This window comes from Protopterus annectens, chromosome 1.part0 (assembly GCF_019279795.1).
Source record: "Protopterus annectens isolate FY-2018-M chromosome 1.part0, PAN1.0, whole genome shotgun sequence".
NCBI lineage: Eukaryota > Metazoa > Chordata > Ceratodontiformes > Protopteridae > Protopterus > Protopterus annectens.
The window spans coordinates 1,202,899,494-1,202,923,388 of NC_056725.1; the positions used below are offsets into that span (position 1 = coordinate 1,202,899,494).

Here is a 23,895-nt window from a genome sequence, read left to right on the forward strand (position 1 = left end):
GATAAGCACAGTCAGGCACACCCTCAGGAATGAGAGTATGGGGAGCCACAGAAGGGAGTCACGGTCTCTGGAATTGTGGGGGCCCCCTCTGCCTCTGGGGCGACGTCTTCTTGAATGACTCCCCCCTCCCCTGCCTTGGGAGGGGGGTTCACCTTGTGTGGCAAGAAAAAACCTTTGCGATTTCTTAAACCACATCTTTCCCCCTCGCTGGGCCTTGGGATAAGGCCAAGACGGAAGGGAAAAACGGACCCCTACGGCAGACACTGTCTTTCCCTCTTGCTCGCACCTGGGGAGGGTGTCTTTCACTTTGGTCCCAAACAAGAAGGAACCATCAAAAGGGGCATCAGTGAAGGAAGACTTGAAGGCCTCCGCGAAGTGACACAGGCGCAGCCAGGCTTGCATTCTAAGGGCTACCCCTGACCTGGCCGCCCTACTCACTCCCTTGGCCACATACGAAATTAGTCGCATGGACGAGTTTGCGATGGAGTTGAGGGTAGAAACCTGTGCGTTAACTGTCTGAGCCACCGCTTCAGGTATGTTACCCACAAGAGTATCTCCCAACTACTTAAGGAGATCTCTCTGGAGCCGAGTGAAATGAGATAAGTAATTCAGCGACCGTAAAGTGAAGGTGGCTCAAGACAAGGTACGCTTCCCGTACCGGTCTATCGTCCTAGACTCCTTGTTAGGAGGATGGACCGACGAGGAAGAATCTGCAATTTCCTTCTGGGTGGCTGCCGCCACCACCATGGCATCTACAGGGACTCTCTTTGACAGAAATTCTTTTCCCTGAGGGGCGGAGAGAAATTTGTTGGGGCGCCTAGGTACGGGCTCCACAGAATCAGGGTTTTCCCACACCCTTCGACAAATAAGGTCAAGAAGTTCATCGAAGGGTGGAGACACCCAGGAGGCGGAAGGTTGAGTGCCAAAAGCCTTAAGGAATACTGACTCCTCCTTGGAAGAGGTTTTGAAAAGCCAGCCTCCTCTTTGTTTCAGTATCTCCAGGATATCGAAGAAGGAAACATCATCAGAGGAAGACTTGGGGGATCCTTCCGATTCCACGAGGTCAGTATCGGAAGTGAGAGACTCGTCCTGGGAGTCTATGTGCTTCCTCTTGCAAAATTTCTTTCTGGGAGGTTCCTCAGGCAGTGGTTCTGGGGGACCTTCAGAAAGTGGGGCACCGCTCGTGGGGGAGTCCTTAGGGCCTGGCGCTCTACTGTCCAAGGATAGGCGAGTATCAGAGGCTCTCGCCGGAGTGGTAGGGGATGGAATGACCGACCCAAGTGATGTAGCTGACGACCTGGCCAACGCACTCCGCATGGCCTCGAAAGCGGTCCCCCCCCCCCCCCGAGTCCGAGGACCGACCGATCTGCAAGGCCACGACCGGGACCGGGGTCCTCCGAGCCGATGCATCGAGTGGGAGACTCGGAACTGAAAGATGTCCCGAAGTATCCCCTTCGGGCCCGACTGAGGAGACCAGAGTCTCGAACCCTGTGGACGGAGCCGACATGGTCGGAGCAGAGGTCGGCACCGATAAACCCAAGGGAGGTATCAGAGTCGGCACAAGAACATCACTCGGAGCGGAACATGCCGGCTCCGACAACAAGGATGTGCTCGGAGGAGGAATCATTGAAACTGCCATAGGAATTGGCTCCAGAGCCGACTGGGTCGGAGCCGAAAACAATTTAGCCAACACCGGCGACTTCAGGAGCCTCTGCACCACTCTATCCACATCCAAATCAGAAAACCTGGAGGATCTGGAGGAGATGGATGGGGACTGGGATCTCTTATCTGGTGAACCATGCCTCACACTAGGCGACCGGCTCCGAATGGGTTCGAGAATGATCGGAGCGGACACTGATTCACCTAACACAGACATCTCCTGCGGCCCCGATAACAGTAGAGCCGAGGAAGCAGTGTCCAATATAGTAATCTTCTCTGAAGGCTCCAAAGATGCAGATGGAGCCGGAGACCTTTGCTTAGACTTGGAGGCCCTAGATTTAGACAGAGTTGGAAGCCGAATCTATAGCCTCCTCAAAAGATGGTTTAAGCAGTCCCTTTAAAATCAATTTGTTTTTCCTCTCTTGGAGCACCCTAGGACTGAAGGCGTGGCAAAAGCTATACGACTCCTGTAAATGGATGGCTCCCAGACAGTAGACACATACTGAGTGTCAATCTGTGATGGACATTTTATATCCGCACTTTGAACATTTTTTAAAGCCAGAAGGCTTATGTTTTTTCTGATCTTTAGACATATCTTGAAATTAGTGAATAAACTTCCAAAATGGGCGGTAAAGCCCACAGCGTTCACTGCAGTTAACAAACTTCCAAACGGGCGGGAAGCCCACAACGTACACTAGCAAACAGTATTACACAGAATAAGCGAAGTTCTAAACAAACAACTGGCATAAAAGGACACCAGTGAGAGAACCTCTAATTTAAACGGTTCTAAGACAATACAAGAAGAAACACACGAACAACTCAACTAAGGGAGGACTAGGTCCTCTAACTAAAACAGGCCTAGCCCGTGGAAACAGTTAGGGATACCACAAAAACACCAGAAAATGCATAAACACAAAGACAGCAGCAAAAAATAGCTAGTAAAATAGCTTTTGAGCATAAAGCAACAAATTTCTCAAGAGAAATAAGTCAAAAAGAGGTACTTAGACACAGCCAAGCGAGACCACGTCCGAGCTCTACAAGCGGCAAACGAGATCTGGGGATGCGAAGCAGTGTACCACGGGATACCCTCTTAGCCCAGCCAATCAGAGACTTTCGAGCTAGTAAAATAGGCCGAGTTCGGCTCCGAACCCACGGGTAAGAATGTAGGCGAGATATGACTACATAACATCATAGCCAGTTCACAGGCTGTGATTAAACAGAAATCCAAGTGAGTCTGCTAGGTCATGTTTTAAGTTGTTTAAAAGGCAACCTGCGATGTTTGTCTGGTCCCACCGATGCTGTGTTTTTGGCCTTGGAGAGCAACGAGTTGACCTGCTCTCTCGAGACATTAGGCTGAGGACTGATGGCAGGTATACTTTGTGGGATGAATGAAGGAGACAGGGGGTTATGTTTGCTCCAAATCTGTCAGCTAGCAGGCTGGCTATTACATCCAGTTGAGTATGGGTGGTGCCATCCACAATCAGTACAGTGCATAGCTGATATTCCCTTTTAGATTTTAGGCATAGTTAAAGAATGGCTTAAGATTACCTTTAGCCAGGGAGGTTATTGTTACTTCATAATTAGATTTGTATGACTTAACAAGATCTCCAATTTGTTTGTTTAAGCTACAGAGGTGCGCTTAGTGAGCATATAAGGCTTGCAACAAGTGTTTTTCCCCACAACTAGTGGGCGAAAGACTGCTAGGTGCTTTGAATAGCTGTAAACATACCATATACATGCCATCTTCAGTTTCAATGGGTATCTAACACCAGAATAAAAGATCTCAAAATTACGCCATATGGCATTATCATAAAGCAGAACTTGCAACAACACCATCTTACTACTGCCCACTTACGATGATGAATAAGAAAGTTTTCACCGTCTGCAGGGAAAACATTACGGTTTCTGACAATGGATCAACAAACATATTCAGTATGGTAATTAACTTCAAGAAGAGAGGATATGCAGTACAAAAGAAGAGCAGTCATATTTGCCATCTGCCATTAGGATCTTTTCACAATAAAAGGCTAATCCACTTCATTTATCCATGAGGGAGATCAGGCCTCATGAGCCACCGTGCCACCAAGCAGTAGACTTTCACAAAAACACAGCAGAAAAAGCATTAACCATCAATCCTCAGCCTATCATCTCGAGAGAGCAAGTCATCTCGGTGCTCTCCAAGGCCAAAAACATAGCATCAGTGGGACCAGACAACATCCCGGGGGGGGGGGGGTCTTTTTAAGAAAGGAAAGTGGAAGAAGAATGGGATTCCACTGTGAAGACTGGGGCACTTCAATTCCCAAAAGCTACAGAGAGTAGCTGGAAAAACAAGTCAGGCAGGGAGTGAAGGAGCATGACCCACTCATTTCTCCCAGGTCTGGTACACCTGCAGTTGGCAGGACAATAAGAAATGCAATCTTCCTAATACAGATCATCTCCTGTGCACAGGAGATGGACACGACTGCTTGGAGGAATCAGTAGGTGTGTGTGTGTAGTTAGGAACAAGGAGAAAAATGGAGAAAAAACTTCAAACCACCCCAGTGGCTGCTTTAATGATAATCTCCCTTGGTCCACCATCGCATGGTGGCAGGAATAAATAGACAGACAAAGAGGGTCTCAATGCTCGCAGGAATTAGAAGCAAAAATTGCCAAAGTGTGTGTTTACATGTTAGGATACAAGTCACTAGTTTGAAAACTAAAAAAAAATTTGTAGAAATTGTTTTCTATTAGAGAAGAAAATACAATTAAATCTTTTGCATTAGTTCGTCACAGAAAGCAGACGACCAGCAGAAGATACTGAGAAAATATTTTATACTTTTATTATGGCTTAATGAATGCTTTTTTACTCAACTGCTGTTGAACAGACATAGGAATCTGAAATCAGGTCTTTCTGGGCTAAAACAAAATATCACTAATAACTATTTAAAGTACAGCAAAAACATTTAATATTATACATATGTTAACTACATACAAATATTTTTAAACGTGGCTATTTGTTTTTCAGTTTTTGACCAAAGGAGCATTTTAAAAGTCAAGGGTTCTCTCAGGATTTTCATCAGTGATAGAAACAAGGCTTTCGCACATGTAAATGAAGGTAAAGCTTCAACAAATAATACAACAGACACAGGATGTGTTGTAACTTTCTTGAAGTGTATACTCAGGACAGCTTCTGAGATTCAGACTGTGATGAATAGAAACTTCCATGTATGCAAATGCCTATATACACACACAATGTATATAAAATATATACACATTTTTTAAAATATACAAAGACATGACAAGGGCAAAGTTCAATATCTTGCCAGAAAATACTTGAAAACAACTGAAACTACAAAATACCAAAGTAACCATAATGTACACTGTTAACTTATTCTAGCAAAAAGCATCAATACGTCACAAACAGCTGACTTGAGATTTTACAAGCACGTGATTCATTCGCAAATTCAGATGCATAAAGAAAACCATTCTTCTAATATTCTGGGATGTCTGACTTGTGGGAAGCTAGGAACTGTAAACCAAACTAACAGTATAAACCCAAGGAGTGCATGTGAATTTGAAATTCACACGGACACTTAAGCGAGCTTAAGAAGCATTAGGAGCCAAAGGTTTGGTTACTGTCACAATTTGCACTTGCACTAATTCGCAAGTGATTTAAAAAAAAACTATTTGTTTACAGAAAAGCAAAGGGCTTCAAGAATCTCAGTTACTAACTAACTGAAAACCCCATTTTTGGCAGATAAAACTAAACAAAATATGCTCTGAATTGTCATAATGTAATGCACCACTAGAAAGATACAGATTTTGTGGAGTCTACTTTAGCATTTCTTCAATACGTACATGAAACGTTCCGAAGAGATGCCGTAACAAATGAGTTAAAGGCTTATAAGGCAATGCATGTATTACTGATTGACCTCTTAGTGTGGCATCATACTGAGATACGGACACAGCTGCAGAAAGGACAAGACCATACATTTGAATTAAATAAGGCTAAACAAAACAATGAGGGACAAGTCTGAAATATACAGGTCATGTTCTGGTGTCAAAGATTTGGCATCAGACTCAAAAAAATAATAATCTCAGCAATTCAGCAAATACTAAGACCAGAAAAATGGCATTTCAGAAGCCTTCTGGAATGTATTACTTTCTTGAAAAGTTTTTTTACCTAATGGATATGAGATTACTAAGCCTCTTAGAAAGGTGCTACAGTAAAATGCAGCATTTTAAAAACTATGAAAATGGAGAGATTTGAAATCTTCAAGACACTAATTTCAAATGTTCCAACAAGTCAGCTATGCTGTACGTATATGCCAAAGTTGTACAGGAGCTGTGACCTTACAAGGAGAGAGACCTTTGCATACTGGAAAAAAGTATTTACAGATGCACAGAACACATACTCAGAGAAAAAAATTGCAATACTGTACAATGTGAAACCTTCTAATAAACATGTCTATGGCAAAGAAATAAAGATGAAAATAGAACTTCAGTCCTTAAGAAGCATAATCAAAAAGTACTTCTACAAAATACAGCCTACAAAACAAAGACTTAAAAGTGAAATGCAGTCCATGGAAAAGAGCAAAATACAGCAAACATTTTAAGCACAGAACATTTACCCAACAAGAATGAATGAATGTTAAAAGAATGACTAGAGAGTCTCCATGTCATTCCACAGTTTCCAATGTCTGAAGAAAGAGTTACAAAGATTTCCCAAGACGTGCTGACACAGACAATGAAGTACATTGTTGTCAGCACATCTTGGAAACTCTTTGTAATTCATGCATACACTGTTTTCAGCAGGACTAATCGTGGAAGTTCTGGTCACCGTGCTCTTTATAGGTTCAAATTTGATATGTATTTTCTATGTATGTACTTGGGTCTGACTTTATCTGTACAGCTTCCCCAGGAAATGTATAGGATCTCAGTTCAACTGTTGCTGTGATCTGGAGCAAAGCTGCATCCAAATTTCTTCATGGACCATCTGGAACTGGATATGTTAACCATTTCTCATTTAGAATGGTTACAAAATATTCATTGCAGGTGACAGAACTTTACTTTATTGCTTCTGAGACAACATTCCAGGTGAAATTGCTGCATTTCTTTCTTTTTTTCCCTTTTGCATATTATGATTCCCGGGTGATTCTATTTTTCTTCTCAAGCATCTACTTTTTCATGACTGAAAACTAATATTTGGTTAGCAAACAACATTAAATCTTTGACATGATTTATTTTATTTTTTGAAAGGAATCCAAGACTGAAGTTCTTGCATCTACTGATGATTTTTTCCCAGTCAAGCCAGCCTTTCACGGGGTAAGGCTGGCTTGATTGGGAAAAAAAATCATCAGTAGATACAAGAACTTCAGAAACCAGCCTGCACTTTCATCTGCTACTAAAAACAAGGAGACTGTGCAGAACTTTTCTGCATTGTTTTTGTTGCAGAAAGAAAACAGTATCTGTGCAGAAACTGACATTTTCAGAGTGTGAGCCACTTGTTGGGAGAGAATCTTTTGTAGGTGCATCTTTCCAGACTTTAGTATTTTATTCTTACACACAGCACACAGAATACCCATGTATTTATCATGATGAAGGATTACAGTTCTGATAAAGTGTTAGCATGCTGAAATGTAACAAATTAAAGGGGTAACAATAAAACAATAGAAATGTGAAAATCTAATCTGCAGTCATTTGCCTCAGTAAAAATGTAAAAAGAAGATTGTACTATCTTGAAGGACTGTGCTATACAATAAACAAAGATAACATGACAGCAGTTATTAAAGTAATACTATGAGATGTTAAACTGAGGCCCCCACCTGCTCGAGTTGGTGGTAGCTCAGGAGAATGTAAAAGATCCCATGGCAGCTATCAAAAATACTAGGGATCATTTATTCAAATACAAAAAGAACTCTTATTTATAACATACAAATATTTACAAATATAGAAATATACAGATATACAAATCTTACACATATTTGTAATCTTTGCAATAGCACTAAATGTTCATCCCTATTGCACCCACACTCCTTTTTCCAAAACCATCTGATTTTAATTAACACTGCTGCTAAAATCCATTTGCCATTTAACAATTTAATTCCCTCTTTAATTCCATGTAACCTAAAATAGCTCGTCTATTCTTTTAACATATTCTTTACTTCTATTCTTATAATATACACATTTAATAATATCCACATTCACTTTATCCACTTTTTTATATCTGGGAATACATCTTTACACTGTTTTCCCCATAACTCTTTTACATTTCAAAAACACAGGTTCCGTAGTTGTTTGTTCTTGACAATGTAAACATATTCCATCACTTTTGTTTTTATATAGCATATTTTCTTTTACTGCCAATCTATTACTAGTCTCCACAAAAAACTTGACATTCTGCCTTCTGATTACACCATTTGCTTCTTATTTTTATAGCTTTAATTTTTTAATCCGTCAGATTTTGCCATTATTTTACATAGTAAAGTTTTATCATTACATTTGTATACCATACATTTCTTTTTCTATATCAATTTTTATTTTCCACGAAAATATTTTTTCTTGGTAACATTTTATTTTTCATTTTTTAACTATACCCCCAAATTTATCCTACTTATATTTATACAATTGTACTAATAACCTCTCATCTTTTTCATGTATCCACTTTAGCATGTTGCACAAATTTAATGAAGCAGCACATACCACTGGGTTAATAAACTAAACCTTCTTCCTCTTTATTTACATACAAGACTCCTCTTTGTACTGGGTGTAATCTAGAAACCCATACAAATAAAAAATATATATCTGTAGTAATTCCTTTTCAAATACTGCTGCAACATAAATGCACTTGCTAACATTTGCTAAGTATGCTATTTTCCCCATTAGTACTGAATTTATCAAATAAGCCTTTTCTCACTCATTGGAAAATATATAACCCCTCCCCCCCATCTTTGCTACATCACCCAAGCCTTTACTTTTCTCTTTAAAGTTATCGCTACCACCTCAAGACACTCATCTGTGCAAATTACTACTCGTCTCCAAATGTTTTTGCAATTATATTGTCATCTGCATACATAAAGAAAACTGGAATTCTTAACTTTTCAGGTGTTACAAACCCCGCCGCTTTCATTTTGTGATTTACTTCACATACTATCACATTCATAACTAATGTAAAGAGTATATAACTCACTGGACATCCCTGTCTTAAACCACTCTTCATATGCACCTCTTGGCTTAACCAGCCATTTACAAGTATTCTACCTTTCTCACTTACAATCTTTCATTATTACCCATAATATTACATGTCCAGTTGCATCAACCATCTTATTATGGTGTCCCAATAAATTTCAGCTCCTCTTCTATTCATATCATCCACAATTTCTTTGTCATTAATAACTCTTAACAATCCTTCTCCTTCTTACTACATACACTATGTTCCATAATAAACTCTATTTTAGTTCCAAATCCCTTTTGTATTACTTTGATACAGATCTTATAATCATTATTATTCGATGCCAATTGTCTCGAGTTTGTCTGATATCTTGCTTCTTCCACATGAATTTAAGTATTCCACTGCATATTTCTCTATACATAAAACCTTCAATTAATAATACCTTTTGCCAATCCCTTAAATTATTTACACATTTCATACCCTATTCCACATCTGGTTCTGCAGCCACTGAATCTATATTTACTTTTCCTAATACTTTATCTTGCTCATTTAAATAAAACTCCTGTTCCAACTCTTTATTGTCTTTTCCTATTAACTTTTTTACTTTCCATGTTTTTTCTACTACCATCTTTTTTTCTTAAAACATTTATTGTACATATTACATTACACCATTTATAACTTTTTTCTCAGTTCTTATTTCTCTTTTTACATTTTTTATTTTCGTAATTACACTACCATCTCCTTTTACTAATCTGCTTAAATAACGCATTACTTAGCTTCCTCCTTCTAAAATATCTTTGCTTAAATAACAATTCGTTTTTTATTTCATATATTTTTTTCCTTTGTCCAAGTACTTTCTATCATGATGTTCTAAAACCTTCCAATTCATCATTATTTGTTCTTTTATATTTTCTCTATTTTTTCACATTTTATTGCAAGTGTGTAAAAATGTATTTTTTCTTAAAGATCATCCACCTTTCAGACCAGTTTTAACAAAAGTTCTCATAGTGCTATGATCTTTCCCATAACTGTATTACTAATATCTTTCATTCTTCATTCTATGTTTTCTCGTTTATCTGTTTTATTCCTTTGACTATTTTTATATATTCCTTGTTTTCCTTAATCTCTAGCCATTTTGCAAGATCAGGAAATGCTCTTTCAGCTACCTCCCCTTCTCCTATAACTAAACATTTTGATACTATAAAATAATTTATTTTAGTTCTATACATATCTCTTTTTGTAGTCTGCATGTCCTCCCCACGGTTGGGTGGGCGTTCGAAAGACACGGGTAAATGGGCGTGCCTTCATTGAAGGTTGAACGTCGAGCTGGCACCTCGGCATTCCTGAAAATCTACTGCCAATCATTAGCGGACCAGAGTTCCGCTGTGGCGACCCCTAACCGGGAAAAGCCAAAAGACAACAACAACAACATACCTCTTTTTGTAGGTCCTTAAATCTTTATCCCAAAGGTTGAACATCACATATTATAAAGTCTAACATTTTTCTTAAATCATTTCCTCTTTTACACTTGCCTCTTAAACCACAATTAAAGTCTACTGTTGCTATAAAAATATTTTAACTACATAGTCCAATATATGATGAAATAACCTTTCCCTTTCTTTACAATCAGTATAAGCATATAATGTTAAAAATACATACACTTGTTCTTTCCATTTTAAATCTACAATGGTTAATCTCATCTTTGCTAAAGTTACATCTAATATCTTTACTGCATTTCTAAAGATTACAAATATTCCAGAACATCTCTCATTTCCCAAATTCAAGATGATCTTTCCTTCCCAGTTTCTCTGTTTGTAATCTTTCATTTGTTAAAAATCTTGCCTCTTCTAATATAATTACATCTACGCCACATGTATTACACCCACTCCAAAATCCCCATTCTTCTTATCATATTATTAATACTACTTATATTTACAGAAATCACTCTAAAATATTCAGTTTCCCTTTTCCTTAGATTCATGGTTTCTTAAATTTACAGCTAATTCACAGGCTAGCTTTCTTAATAAGCCAAAGACTAGCGTATTCCCTCCCAAAGGTGAGAGTCAAACACTGTACCTTGTGTCAGAGTCAAACATTTAGACCAGACATGTCCAACCTGTGGCCCTCAGAGCTCTTCCATGCAGCCCATGACCTTTAACTGTAACTTCAATGTACATATGCGCCAAAACACTTTTTCACCCCCCCCCCCCGCACCCGTGACCTGTAACCACAACGTCGGTGCTTGGATGCACCAAAGCACCCTTCCCATTTAGTTTTTTTTTCGCGCCAAAGTAGGATCTGTGTGTTCGCGCCGAAGAATCAGTGTGTGTGTTTGCTCTGAACAGGATATGGATTTGCTGTCGCTGACTTTGAAAGGGACAGCACCCAAATATATTAATAGGCAAGAACCAAATAAAATAAAATCCTGCTGTTGCTGCTGTGATTTATACAGTATACTTTTCAGAGAATCTTTAGCTCGCAGTATGTGCTTTCAAAACAGATGTCAGTCCTGTTATGAAGGCCTACTAGTTTAGTTTAACAATCTCCACTTTAAAAATAGTATTTTTTTTTTCTGGCTCTTGTGTATGTAAACTTATTGTTAAAATCTAGACATACTTAGATATTCTCATAATCCTCATAATCCTGCACTTAAGAGATCTTCCTGCAGATCACTGAATGTTCCAGGGCTGCACCACAGCAAACTGAGTTATAAAAATGTGAGACAACAAAATACTGAAAGCAGCTAGATAAAACGAATAGTAGCTTGAGTTTGGTCCTATATGGTCGCAAGCATCGCCACACCACAATTAGCAAAAGAAAATGTTCATAATAAAGGCAGAGTAGACAGAATTTTTTGACTTGTACACTTAATCTTTCATACTCCTAACACTGCATCACCCAAAATAATAAGTACAACTGTCGTCCCTTCTGGCATTTGTCGTGACTGGTGAGTTAAAAAAAAAAAAAAAAAAAAAAAAAAAAAAAAAAAGGGACAAATATACAGTAAGCTTTGATTTGTTAATTAGTAATGTATATGGAATACTTGTTATCTGGACTCAGTATTATTTGCAGGCTTCCCTATGACTTTTTATCAGAAGCTATGATTTTTTGAGTCTTTGTGATGGGGAAAATGGTAAGCCCTTAAAATGTATTTGTATGCTGAGGCTTACATGCGATATGACTCAAAAAAATTAATAAGTGTACTAGGTTGAAAGAATTTATACTGCACAAGGTAAAATGTATGTTATTTGAAAGTATAAAGGAAATATTTAATTGTCCTTCCTCTTCTCTGCTGAAGAGATGCAAGTTTCTTTGGTATTTCCATAGGAATGCATGGCCTGGTGTTGAGACTGTAGCATGGTTCAGTCACCTTCACATGGCACAATGTGTAAACCTGACTAAGCCCACCACTTTAGCCAATATTATTTTAGAAGTACACATTGGCATGTGTCTGACTTATCATGGTGTTTCCTTGTTGATCACCAAGATTTGGTTTTGATGACAAAGCCCAAAGAACAACTGCTGTGAGCAAAATGGAATATAACCCATTATGACTCACCCCACTCCATAATATGGATCATTGTGAGAATACCATAGCATAGAGGAGACAGGACTTTTACTTTTTTAATATTTTTTACACCATTAGAATGCTGAGAAAAGAACATTTGAAAGGAGTCATTGTACATTGGATTGCAATGTAGATTGATGGTTATATATGTCTTTTTATTCAGCACTGGTATTGGCAGAGAGAGAAATTTCACAAACTATAAAAACTATAGCAAATTAGCAGACTTCTTTCCTCCCTCAATATTAAACAGCCTTGTGTTCTGAGTTCAAATCCTTCCTTAACTCAATGGACTAAGATTGGGGGAGGGGGGCAAAGACAGTGAAAGTCAGGACTTTGAAAGATAAGATGAAAAATGAGATTTTACTTTAGCTTGTTTTACTTCTGTTGGGTGAGACCCCTTATTACCCATTTCACTATTTTTGTTTTTTTAAACCCTTTTTAAGGACGTAATTCCAATCTTTTCAAGCCCTGAGAACTGCTGTCACCTGCTGTACAAATGTGTTGTGCTCCAAGCATCAACATTTATTCATTGTTCGAATGCACCTACAAGTACAGCCAGGAGGTCAACTTTGGTCACCCGCAGCAATGAAAGAGTTAACTATATGATATAGATATGTGGCCACAAGACAATTTCTGTTCACTCAATGCGGCCCAGGCAAGCCAAAAAGTTGGACATCCCTGACCTAGACCACTACATCAACCCCCCAATCATTAGATAAATTCTTTTTCATTTCCTTTCTTTTTTCTTTTGTACTTACCATTTAAATGTTTTTCTTTTACTATTTCACCAAAAGAATTGTTTTTCTTTTACTACATCCTAATTTATCTTCATCGCTTATTACAGAACCTTCTTCTCTTGGGTCCTCTATTTTTTTCTTCTGCTGCTACTAAAATTTATTTTCTTTGTTCATTTTCCTCACACTTCATTTTTGCAATCCATCCATAAATGTCCAATGTTGTTACATTTATAACATTTCAATACACATTTTTGTTTGCTTCATGTCCCATTTCCCCACAAATACAACATTTTCTTTTGTCACAGTTACTTATCAAATGTCCTTTTCCACAAAAATAAAATAAATGTTTTTGGGGTTATCCTAAGTATTTTACAACACCCCTATTCCCCACTACATTTATCATGCTTGGTATTTGTATTTTTTAATATATTACAATCCCAACCATCAGTCCAAAACTCTTGTCATAAACTTTTGCAATGTCCAGTACTTTACATAACGTTTTCAAATGTCCCTTCAAGGTGTCCTACCAACTATGTTCGAAATGGTACATTCATTTTCTTTGTTTCCCTGTTAAATGTTTTTAACACAAAGATTCCATGGGTTACAGTCTTTTTCATATTTTCCAAGAAAATTTTCCAATGAAAAAGAGTCAAATGTAATGTCACAAAATGCATAAGAATACATACTCTTACCTCTGTGTTTTTACACCCAAAGGGCTATTAAATTATCCCACACTTCATTACTGTCCATTTCTTTGTCTTCCGTACTTTGAATCTTTACCCCTTACTCCCGTTTTTAATTTTCTGCTACTCCCCTTTTGCCTGCTCTTAATTTCTCTGCATGATTTTTCCATCTCATCACTATTCTTCAGGATTATCTCTGCATTATCTTTTGTATTTTCTCCATAATGCCCCCCCCCCAAGAAACATCTTCATTTTCTGAATCACCATTTCTTTAAGTAAATCATGCAACCCTCCTTAGTAATTTTACATCCATCATTTACTGACTCATCTCCATAAAACAGACTTCTATGAAACATCTCATCAGAATCCTGCACACATTCCCTGGTCTCAATATCTGCTTTCTCATTCATTTCTCTCACTGCTCCATCATCTCCTTCTCTCTCCATTTGCCTCCCTGATTTTCTGGACCACATTTGCACCTGGAACAAAATAAGAAAGTGTTTCTGCAAAATGAGTGTGATTTGCAAAAATAATGAGTAGAGAAGTTCCCTGATGCCTTGGCCAAATTTCCCCTAGTAGTATATATAGATACCACCTTGGGTCTCTCCTGAAAACAGGCTACTAACCTAGGTTCCACTAACAGTGGGGAATAGCAGAAGATGTTTACTTAATTCTTACAAGTTTTTTGAATTAACAACTGTCAGTTACTGTCACTGGCTCTGACAATGAAGGAAGAATGGGAGTCTATTAATAACGGAAGGACTTTAAATTGACATTCTTGGAAAAAAATAATCCACTTCAGCTACTTTTCTGGATTTGCAACTACTGTGAAGAGGTTAAAACAGTTCTATGAACAATACAAATGATTGTAATTAAGGTATTTTTCCAGAAACTATGCAAGATGCAGGTAACGCACTCCACATCTAATTTACAATGAAGGAAAATACACCTAACATACTTTTGTAGGCATGACTCCTAAATGGACTGTGGGGAAAAAGAAAAAGCATTAAAACAAGATCACATTAGTATCACGGGTGCCTTGACTGCTACTTTGTGATAAAGCACATTAAACTATAACAATAAGTAATTAGTGAATTTCATGCAATAAAAACTGGCTCAGAATACAAAGATACAATAAAAAAGGATTTCAAAGGTGAAGTTTTCCATTAAGGCTGAATTATTACAGTAAAATAATGCATGTGTCAGCATGGATAGCATACTACATATACTGGTAACGTTGCACAGCCTACATTCAGATTTAATGATAATGTCCTAGCCAGAGAGTTGCAGGATATGTAGTATGCTAACCTTCTCAGTCTGAATCTCACCACATCCATAGCAACACCTTAAGTACAATCTTAACGGTGAGAGACCTGGGCACACAGGTTGAGAGCAATCTTACCTTTGACCACCATGTCTCTACAGTGGTATGAAGGGCAGTCTATATTGCTCTTCTCATAAGTAAGGGTACTGCCTCCAGGAAAAAAAAAAAAGAAGTTACAACCTCCCTGCAATCTTCCTTCATCAGGCCAGAAATGGAGTACACTGCACCTTTTAGTAAGTACCTTTCTAAGCACTTGCAGCAACTGGAGAAACCACAAAGGTTGCTTGCAAGGAAAATTTAAGGTCTTCACCACCTGTCCTATGGGGATCATCTGAAATCACGGTCACATTACTTGATTTCATACAGGTGACTCAGAGGTGATCTCTGATCCTGCATTATTGGAAATGCTTCATATCCAAAAGTCAAATAGTACAAGGGTTACTCGCTCTAAAGACCTTTACCTGGTATGTGATATTAATAAAACCTGCTGGAGGAACAGACTTGTCTCCCAGAAGTTATCATGCCTTTGGAACACACTTCCACTTCATATCAAACAGAGCACTTCATTAGCCCTCTTCAAATGCAATCTGGACTGGATGGGTGACCGAAAACTCACCCCGGGGGTTCCACCTGTGTCCCTCTTGTACAGGGGCAATTGGTGCTGATCGTGGAAATAAGGGTAAGAACTTGGCTAGGCTTGTAAGGAACCTAGGGCCATTAGCCTAGTAACTTCCTATGATCCAGTGACATTTTAAATATACATCTTGAGAGGTCTGCAGCACATGTCCTGTGTCTGGCGGGATTGCTCTTCAGCCAAACATCTCACATGATCCTCAATCAGGGGGAATTATCGAATGATTTTGCTGCAAGCATCTTCGGTGAAGATCCTGTGACTTGTCTTTCTAAAATAAGTTGCAGCAAATGGATAAAAAACAATGTCAAACCGCATAATGCATCTTACTGGAGGCAGCCATCAACTCTCACTCCAGCTGTGTGAAACACTGGAAAACACGTTTAAATTTCACTTGTATGCTTCTGAGGATCTTACAGAGAAAGCCATCTAGCACATGACTGTAATGGATAGGGATTGAGTAAGAAGTGCTGAACTTGTGCATTACTGAAGGAATCAAGAAAGAATAACGTATTCAGTGGACTGCTGGGGAAAGGTGATATCACAACAAAATGAAAGCAGGTGGGAAGATGAGGACAATGGCAAAAATTGGGAAGAACAATACAGATACAATTTTTGACCCTGGAAAAAAAAAATCACATCTCAAAATGAGGTTTCAGGAAATGTTTAGACTGGCTAAGAACAAGGAGAGGAGACTAATGAAGAAGATAACCTCAAGCACTCAGCACTTAAATAAATCTTAGGAGATTAAAGTTGGCAGTACCTGTTGCTGCGGCTGCTGTTGTAACTGGGAAGGAGGCTGTGGCAACTGCAATGGCATCTGTCCTTGTAACTGAATTTGTCCCATTGGCTGCATCTGCTGCTGAAGTTGTGTTTGAAGAGGAGTCTGCACAGCAGTAGGGGCTGGCACAGGAGGTATTTGTGGCTTCACCTGGATCTGGAATGGAGGCTGCACTTGAAGTTGTGGCTGACTTTGTGGTTCCACAATTTGCTGTGGTACAGGCAATGGTGGAGCTGGAGGAAGTTGCTGGAGCTGCTGTTGTTGCTGAGCAAGCTGCAGTGTAGCTGAAAGGGAGGTCATGGCCACACTGTTTGGTGGCAGTCTGACAGGAAGCTGAGGAGGAGGTGTGTGTAAGCTGGCTGCATTCTGAACCGGAGGACCTTTTGACGGATCATACTGCTGCTGGCTTTGCTTCTGTCCTGTAAGCTGTACTGTTTGAGGTGTAGGAGGCATTCCACCTGCAGGATATAATACAACAATGTAATAATCTTCAGCAGCACCTACTTGTTAGCAAAGTACAAAAGACATTAATGCAATGCATCTATTCTACTGTACTTAAAACAGAAAGCAAACATCATACATCTGAAATTAGAAATAACTTCTACATTATACATATACATTTCAAATTATAACTATATTAAACATGTTTTTATATATATATATGTATATATATATATATGTATATATATATATATATATACATATATATATATATATAAAATCGATATCTCTCTCTCTCTCTCTATATATATATATATATATATATATATATATATATATATATATATATAAAACTATATATAGAATATATATATGTATAAAAATATATATATATATATAAATAATAGATATCTCTCTCTCTCTATAAATATCTATATCTATATATATATATATATATATATATATATATATATATATACATACACACACACACACACACACACACACACACACACACACACACACACACACACACACACATATATATATATATATAGGTCTACCGATTGTCAAAAACTCACTTTCTCAACAACCAGAAGATCGAACCCATTTAAGCAAAAGTGCATTAAATCAAAAGTGCATTTTTGCAAAAGTCGGTTCCCCAAGGCGCATTACAGTGGGGATAAGGAAACACACCCTTTTCCCCACTGTAATGCGATCTCAGAGTTAGTATATTTAAGTAGGGGGGATGTGGGGGGGGGTGCAGTGGGGCTTGTCCCCCTGCAAAATACTGTTTAAAGCAGTTTTGCTTTGTTTTTCTCCAGTTCAGAGAACCGGCTTTTGCAAAAGTGCACTTTCGATTTAGTGCACTTTCGCTTTCATGGGTTTCAATGTTGTTTGATCGAGATTGTGAGATTTTGATCAAGCAACATAGATCTATCTATCTATCTATCTATATATATATATATATATATATATATATATATATACACACACACACACGCTCACACACACACTCACACACACACTTTACTACTGAAACCTTGAAACTGCATAAGTCTACCGGTCACATGGTCGACCCAAAATCCTGAATCTGTAACGGCTAAACCGTGGCCAGGTCAAAATTGAATACATCGACACCAGCAGTTCAGTGTATTTGACATAGAAGGAGGTGATGTCAAACACACATTCAGCATGAGATGCATCTGCCATAGTTGGAAAATCACTACTCAATACATATCTCTTTGCAGGTCAGATTATGCAAGCATCATTAATCACCTAAAAATGTACATGAAAGATGCATCTATTACACACACAACAGAAGCAAACAGAAAGCAGCTGTGTGAAACAAAACTAATGCAATCTTCTCTCATACTACAAAGTGGAAATTTGCAAAACGCATCTATATTAAACAGAGGAAAAAAACAGTTGTATAAAATCTTACTATAACCATAGAAGTCCTTCTCTTCACTGCTGCAGTATTCTCAAACTGACGTATTTCCCACAAGAAGGTGACCTGACATCGGCCAGTATACCGAAGTCTTATGCTACTCAAACATACATGGTATGTCACACATAGGCCATAAAAGTGAAGTATGCACCTACCATCCTCAGAAATGAATACCCCAGGAGGAATGCCAGACTAAGGATTTGAATCGTCAGTACATCCCAGCAAAATAAATTAGCGGGGGGGGGGGGGAGGAGTAAGGGATAGAATACTGCAGCAGTGAAGAGAAGGACATCTACTGTTATGGTAAGATTTTACACAACTATTCCATGTCCTTTTACTCACTTGTTGCAGTACTCTTAACCTGAAGCTCAAGAAGGAAGGGAGAAGGAAGGAACAGAGGAGCTCAAAATGAAGCCAAGTAAAATGGTTTTAAGAAATCTGGCTCTAGATCTGGAGATGCCATCCAGTTTGCAACATTTGGTAAAGGTATGGACAGAAGACCAGGTGGCTGTTTCACAGCTGGAACAATGCACACACAAGATAGAACCACTGGGATTCCCACTGTCAGTGGGTCTTGGTTCTTACAGAGACACCAGAGTGAAAATTTTTACCATTTGGAAACCGAACACTTTCTAGTACTGGGTTTACTGGCCTCCTGCAAAGCCCTGAGCACATCTTCAGAGAATAGGTGTCTGAAAGGAATTAGAATCCTATTACTCACAGTGTCAGCTGTAGAGTCGTTAGGTGTGCATGTATCAGGGATCCTTTGTTTTCTGTAAGAAGGTCCACTCTGTGGGGTAACTTCTGCTGATAGCCCCTGGCTAAACACAGAAGGGGAATCAGTGCTGTCTTGGTCAAAAGGGAGTAGCCAGGGATATTTTTGGGTGGTCCTGTTGAACTCTGAGCAGGACCTTTGGGATTAAAGGACAGGGGGGGGGGGATACATAGAGAAACATCCCCTTCCAAGAAAAGGAGAGGGCATCTACTTTCCAAACCAGAGGACTTGGGATTCTAGCACAAAATTTTGGAAGCTGTCTGTTCAGAAGGGAGGCAAGTAAGTCTATCTGAAGAATACCCCATTGGTGGACTATGTCCAAAAACATATCCCTGTGAAGCATCCATTCGTGGGAATGAGTCAAGGACCTGCTTAGGGAGAATGCCACAAGGAGGGAATATACACTGCCTGAATAGTCATGTGGTATTGGGCAAAAAATTCTCATACCAGAAGAGCTAATCTGCAAAGGGCATAGGATCTGCCCCCCCCCCCCCCCCCCACCACCACTTATTCACATACCAAAGAACTGCCATGTTGTCTGTGAACAGTTCAAGAGGGCCTGGGTAAAGAAGAGGGTGAAATGCTTGTAAAGTTAGAAGCAATGGCTCACATTTCCCTGATGCTGATGTGTTCTGTTTTCTGGGTGGGAGACCAAATTCCCTTAACAGTAAATCTGCCCAAGGCCACCCCCCCAGCCCATGTCTGATCAATCTGTGTAGAGTTCTAGGACTGGGGTGAGAGGATGCAGAGGTAGTCTTGGATTTAGGTCTATCTGTTGGATTCACCAGAGCAGCTCCCTCTTTAGGCAAGAAATTAGGGCAACTTTGTATTCCAGTTGGTGAGAATGCTGGGTCCATACAGATTTGAGGAACCACTGAAATTTCCTCGTGTGGAGTTTTGCCATTGGCACCATGGGAATGATTGAAGCCATGAATCCCAGCACCCTGAGGAACTCCCTGGCTGTGAAGCAAGTCAAGGGGAGAAGGGAATGACAGAAGGACCGAAGGTCCTGCACCTTCTGAGGTGGAAGTGATACTCTCATTATGTCTGCCTGGATTCGATAACCCTGAAAAATGTGGTCCTGTGAATAGGTGAGGACTGACTTCCTGAAGTTGATGGTAAGTCCCAGTTTTCCAAGGAGGGAAATGGTGGTCTCCAGATTCTGGAGTAGAGTGTGGGTAATTGCAGCCTGTAAAAGCAGGTTGCCCAAGTATAGAAAAGTCTGGATACCCAAAAGCCTGCAATGTGCAATCACTGGACCGAGGCATTTTGTGAACATCCTCAGAGCTGTAGAAAGACCAGAGGGAAAGGCAGAGAATTGAAAAATGCTAGGAACCTACAGAAAAAATTAAGAATTTCCTGAACATAGGGTGAATGGAGATGTGAAGCTAAGCATCTTTTACATCTAGCGATGCCATGTATCCCTGTGGAAGAATATGAGGAGATGGAGTTTGGAGTGTCAACATTCTGAAGGAAGGCACCTTTAAGAAAGTGCTGAGATGGGATAAATCCAAGCTTAGCCTCCAGGGATCATCCTTTCTGGGCACTAAGAAGATTCTTGAATAAAATCCTTTCCCTCTTGAGGCCCAGTTACTCTTGAGGGAGTGGGGGGGTGGCAGTTGCCCATGGGGGGGGGGGTTGAGTGCCAAACCATGAAGTATCCTTTTTTGATTATGGAAAGAACCCTTTGTCTTAGGTAATGCTTTCCCAGACCCTGTGAGCATTTGAAAGGCGAAGGGAAAGACAGGAAAGAGACACCCACAGGGTAGTCACAGACTCCCTGCTTTGCCAGGAAAAGATGCCCCTTCCAGAGGAGGAATGAGACAACAGAAGCCTTGGGTGCTTGTGAACCCCTAGGCTTCTGTTGTCTCATGCCTCCTCTAGAAGTCTTAGAGTGCGGCTACGGGTGAAAACAGGTTTAGATGAGAAATTCCTATAAAACCTGGGCACAAGAGAAACCAAGATGCGTTTCAATTCCTTGAGTTTTTTCCTGTAGGGACTTAAAGAGAGAAGCGGCTGCCAGACCAAATAACGGTGAATTATTTATTGGTATATCCATTAATTTAGACAAAGAACTTGAAAATCAGACCAAAAAATGTATTACTAAAGATAAGAAAGACGTATACTATAATCCACCCTCAGCGTTAAAAATCTAACCCCAAAAAATTTTGGAACTCATTAACCCACATTCTACATCCTGGTGGCCTCTGCTCCACCAATCCTTGTCCTGGTAAGATTCCCGAAGCTACTGCCTCCACCTTCAACATATATTTCCACTGACTCTATATCCAAACTATTTAACCCCAGTGCCAACTCATCTACCTCTAATAATACTTCAAATCCCACTATACTCTCATCAAATTCTTTTTCCCTCAAACCTGTACCCACTAGTGACATCAAATCCCTACATACTAAACTCAAACCTTGCTCAGCTTCTACAGACAACATTCCTTCCTTTTTCCTTCAGTTAGCTGCTGACTCTCTCGCTCTTCCTGTATCTATCTTAATTAACCGCTCCATCTCGGAGTCCAAAGTCCCTTCCATATGGAGACATTTCTTCACTCTACCTATACATAAAGGAGGTAACTCCTCTGACATCACTAATTTTAGACCAATTGCCATCCACTTTCCTTTCTCTAAAATTTTAGAAAAATGCATACATAAACAAGTTGTGCGCTACCTACTCTCTGAAAATCTGCTCACACCTACTCAACAAGACTTTAGACCAAAGCATATTACTACTACTGCTCTGCTAGCCTTCCTTAATACTATATGCCTTGCCAGAGACAACAAACTTGTCTCCTGCCTATTCTTAGATCTCTCTAAAGCTTTCGACACCGTCTTTCACCCTTCTCCTTCTGCACAAATTAACCAACCTTAACTTCTCCCCTGCAACTGTTGCATGGTTTTCCAGCTACATTACTGACAGATTTCAAGCAGTGAAGTGGCCATCTGCACTCTCCCCTCCTCTTCCAGTTAAAATGGGTGTCCCTCAGGGTTCCATCCTTGGTCCACTACTTTTCAACATCTTCACTAATCTTCTTTGTTCTACCTGTCCTCAGTCATCTCTGATCCAATACACTGATGACTCTACTGTCTTCACTACTGCTGACTCGCCCTCTGAGCTCCTCTACAATACAGACTTCCTTTAACTCAGTAGAAAACTGGCTCTCTGATAATCAGCTTATCCTTAACCCAAAAATAAAAAACTAAGCTACTGCTTTTTCTTCCAAAAAACTACAACCACATTAAATCCACTTTCACAGTTCTGTCCCTCAATAACATACTTATCGAGGTAGAAATTGGCACTAAACTCCTTGGTGTCATCAATGACGTCCAACTTAAATTTGATCTGCACATTAACAACTGTATCAAGAAAACTCATCAGGAACTAGGGCTCCTCTACCGCAACAACAAGTTTCTCACCAGTGAAGCTAAAGTAACTCTCTCCCATGCCTACCTCCTACCCCAGTCTATGTTATGGCTCTCAAATTCTTACTTGCTCAACTCCACACTCCCTGCCACACTTGACTCTACCTACAATAAGATAGCCAAATATGCAGCCCATCAAACTTACAAGTAACATCACTGTCTCTCACTCAGACACCTTAAATGGCTTGAACTACCTCACCAGCTTCTTCTCCCTCAACTCCAGATCATCCACTTTATCCTTTATCAGCTTTCTTACTGTCCTACCCTATAATATGTCATCTCCTACTATTCACCTACTAGATTCCTCCGGAGCTCTAACCTAGATCTCCTACAAATAAACAAACCTAAAACTAAGAAAGGATGTTTTCTCTATAGCTATAATCCTTCCAAGGCCTGGAGCAAACTCCCACTAGAGAATAGGTCAATGAAGCAACTTAGTCAATTCAAGCTAGCCACTAAAGAATACCTGTTAAGCCAATGGACCTACCACTGTAACCACCCCCCCAAACAGCTTATCAACCCTAAATGCACACCTCTATCTCCTCCCAACCTTTTTAACTTTCGCTAACTCTCTAGACCCTGTCTTACATTAACTTCTCTATCCTAAGCACATTACATACATTCTTACCTGCATAATGTAAGATTTTACGTCTGTGACAAAACAATTTAGTCCTTCTGAATGACGAAGGATTCTAAATCTGAGTCATAATAATTAGTTTATTGTAGTACTAGTAAATCCTTGTATTTTATGTATATGTTGCTTTGAATATTTTCTGTAAACCAGCTGTTGATTGTTTCTTTACTTATTTTTATAAATGATGATCTATAGTACATGTGGAGCTTTTCTCCCTGGGTCTCTGCCTAAAAAGGGCTACTTAGCTCAGTCGGAGAAACCCAGTCAACAAATGTAAAATAAATAAATAAATAAATTTAGATTTTATGTCATCCCGGAGGGGCTGCAACCTAAGCCAAGAAAATCTTCTGAGAACTGAACCAGTAGCAACTGCCCTGGCACACGCCTCTGCAGAATCATAGCTGCATTTAATGGAACATCTTGCCACTTGGGAGGAAGCTCTCAATTTCACACTGAGCTAATCGGAGGAAGTCGGAGGAAGGGCTCTGAGCTAACTAATCCGTGATATATAATAAGAAGTTATGTACTCACCATAACGTTCCATCTGAGCAGGTGACTTCATTTGTCTGCAACCTTTGGGTCTTGGATCCGAACTCGGATCCGAGCCGGCAACTTATTTCATAGCTTAGA

General features: G+C 39.5%; 1 protein-coding gene across 3 annotated transcripts in view; it reads right to left on the reverse strand.

Moving 5' to 3' along the window:
- EP400 (E1A binding protein p400) overlaps window positions 1-23,895 on the reverse strand; it is a 3,509,270-nt gene that overhangs the window by 2,887,876 nt on the left and 597,499 nt on the right. For all 3 annotated transcript variants that reach the window (XM_044065578.1, XM_044065569.1, XM_044065563.1), the window contains one exon: window positions 16,516-16,991. In XM_044065578.1, the coding sequence (XP_043921513.1) occupies window positions 16,516-16,991 (476 nt within the window). The remainder of the gene's footprint in view (window positions 1-16,515; window positions 16,992-23,895) is intronic.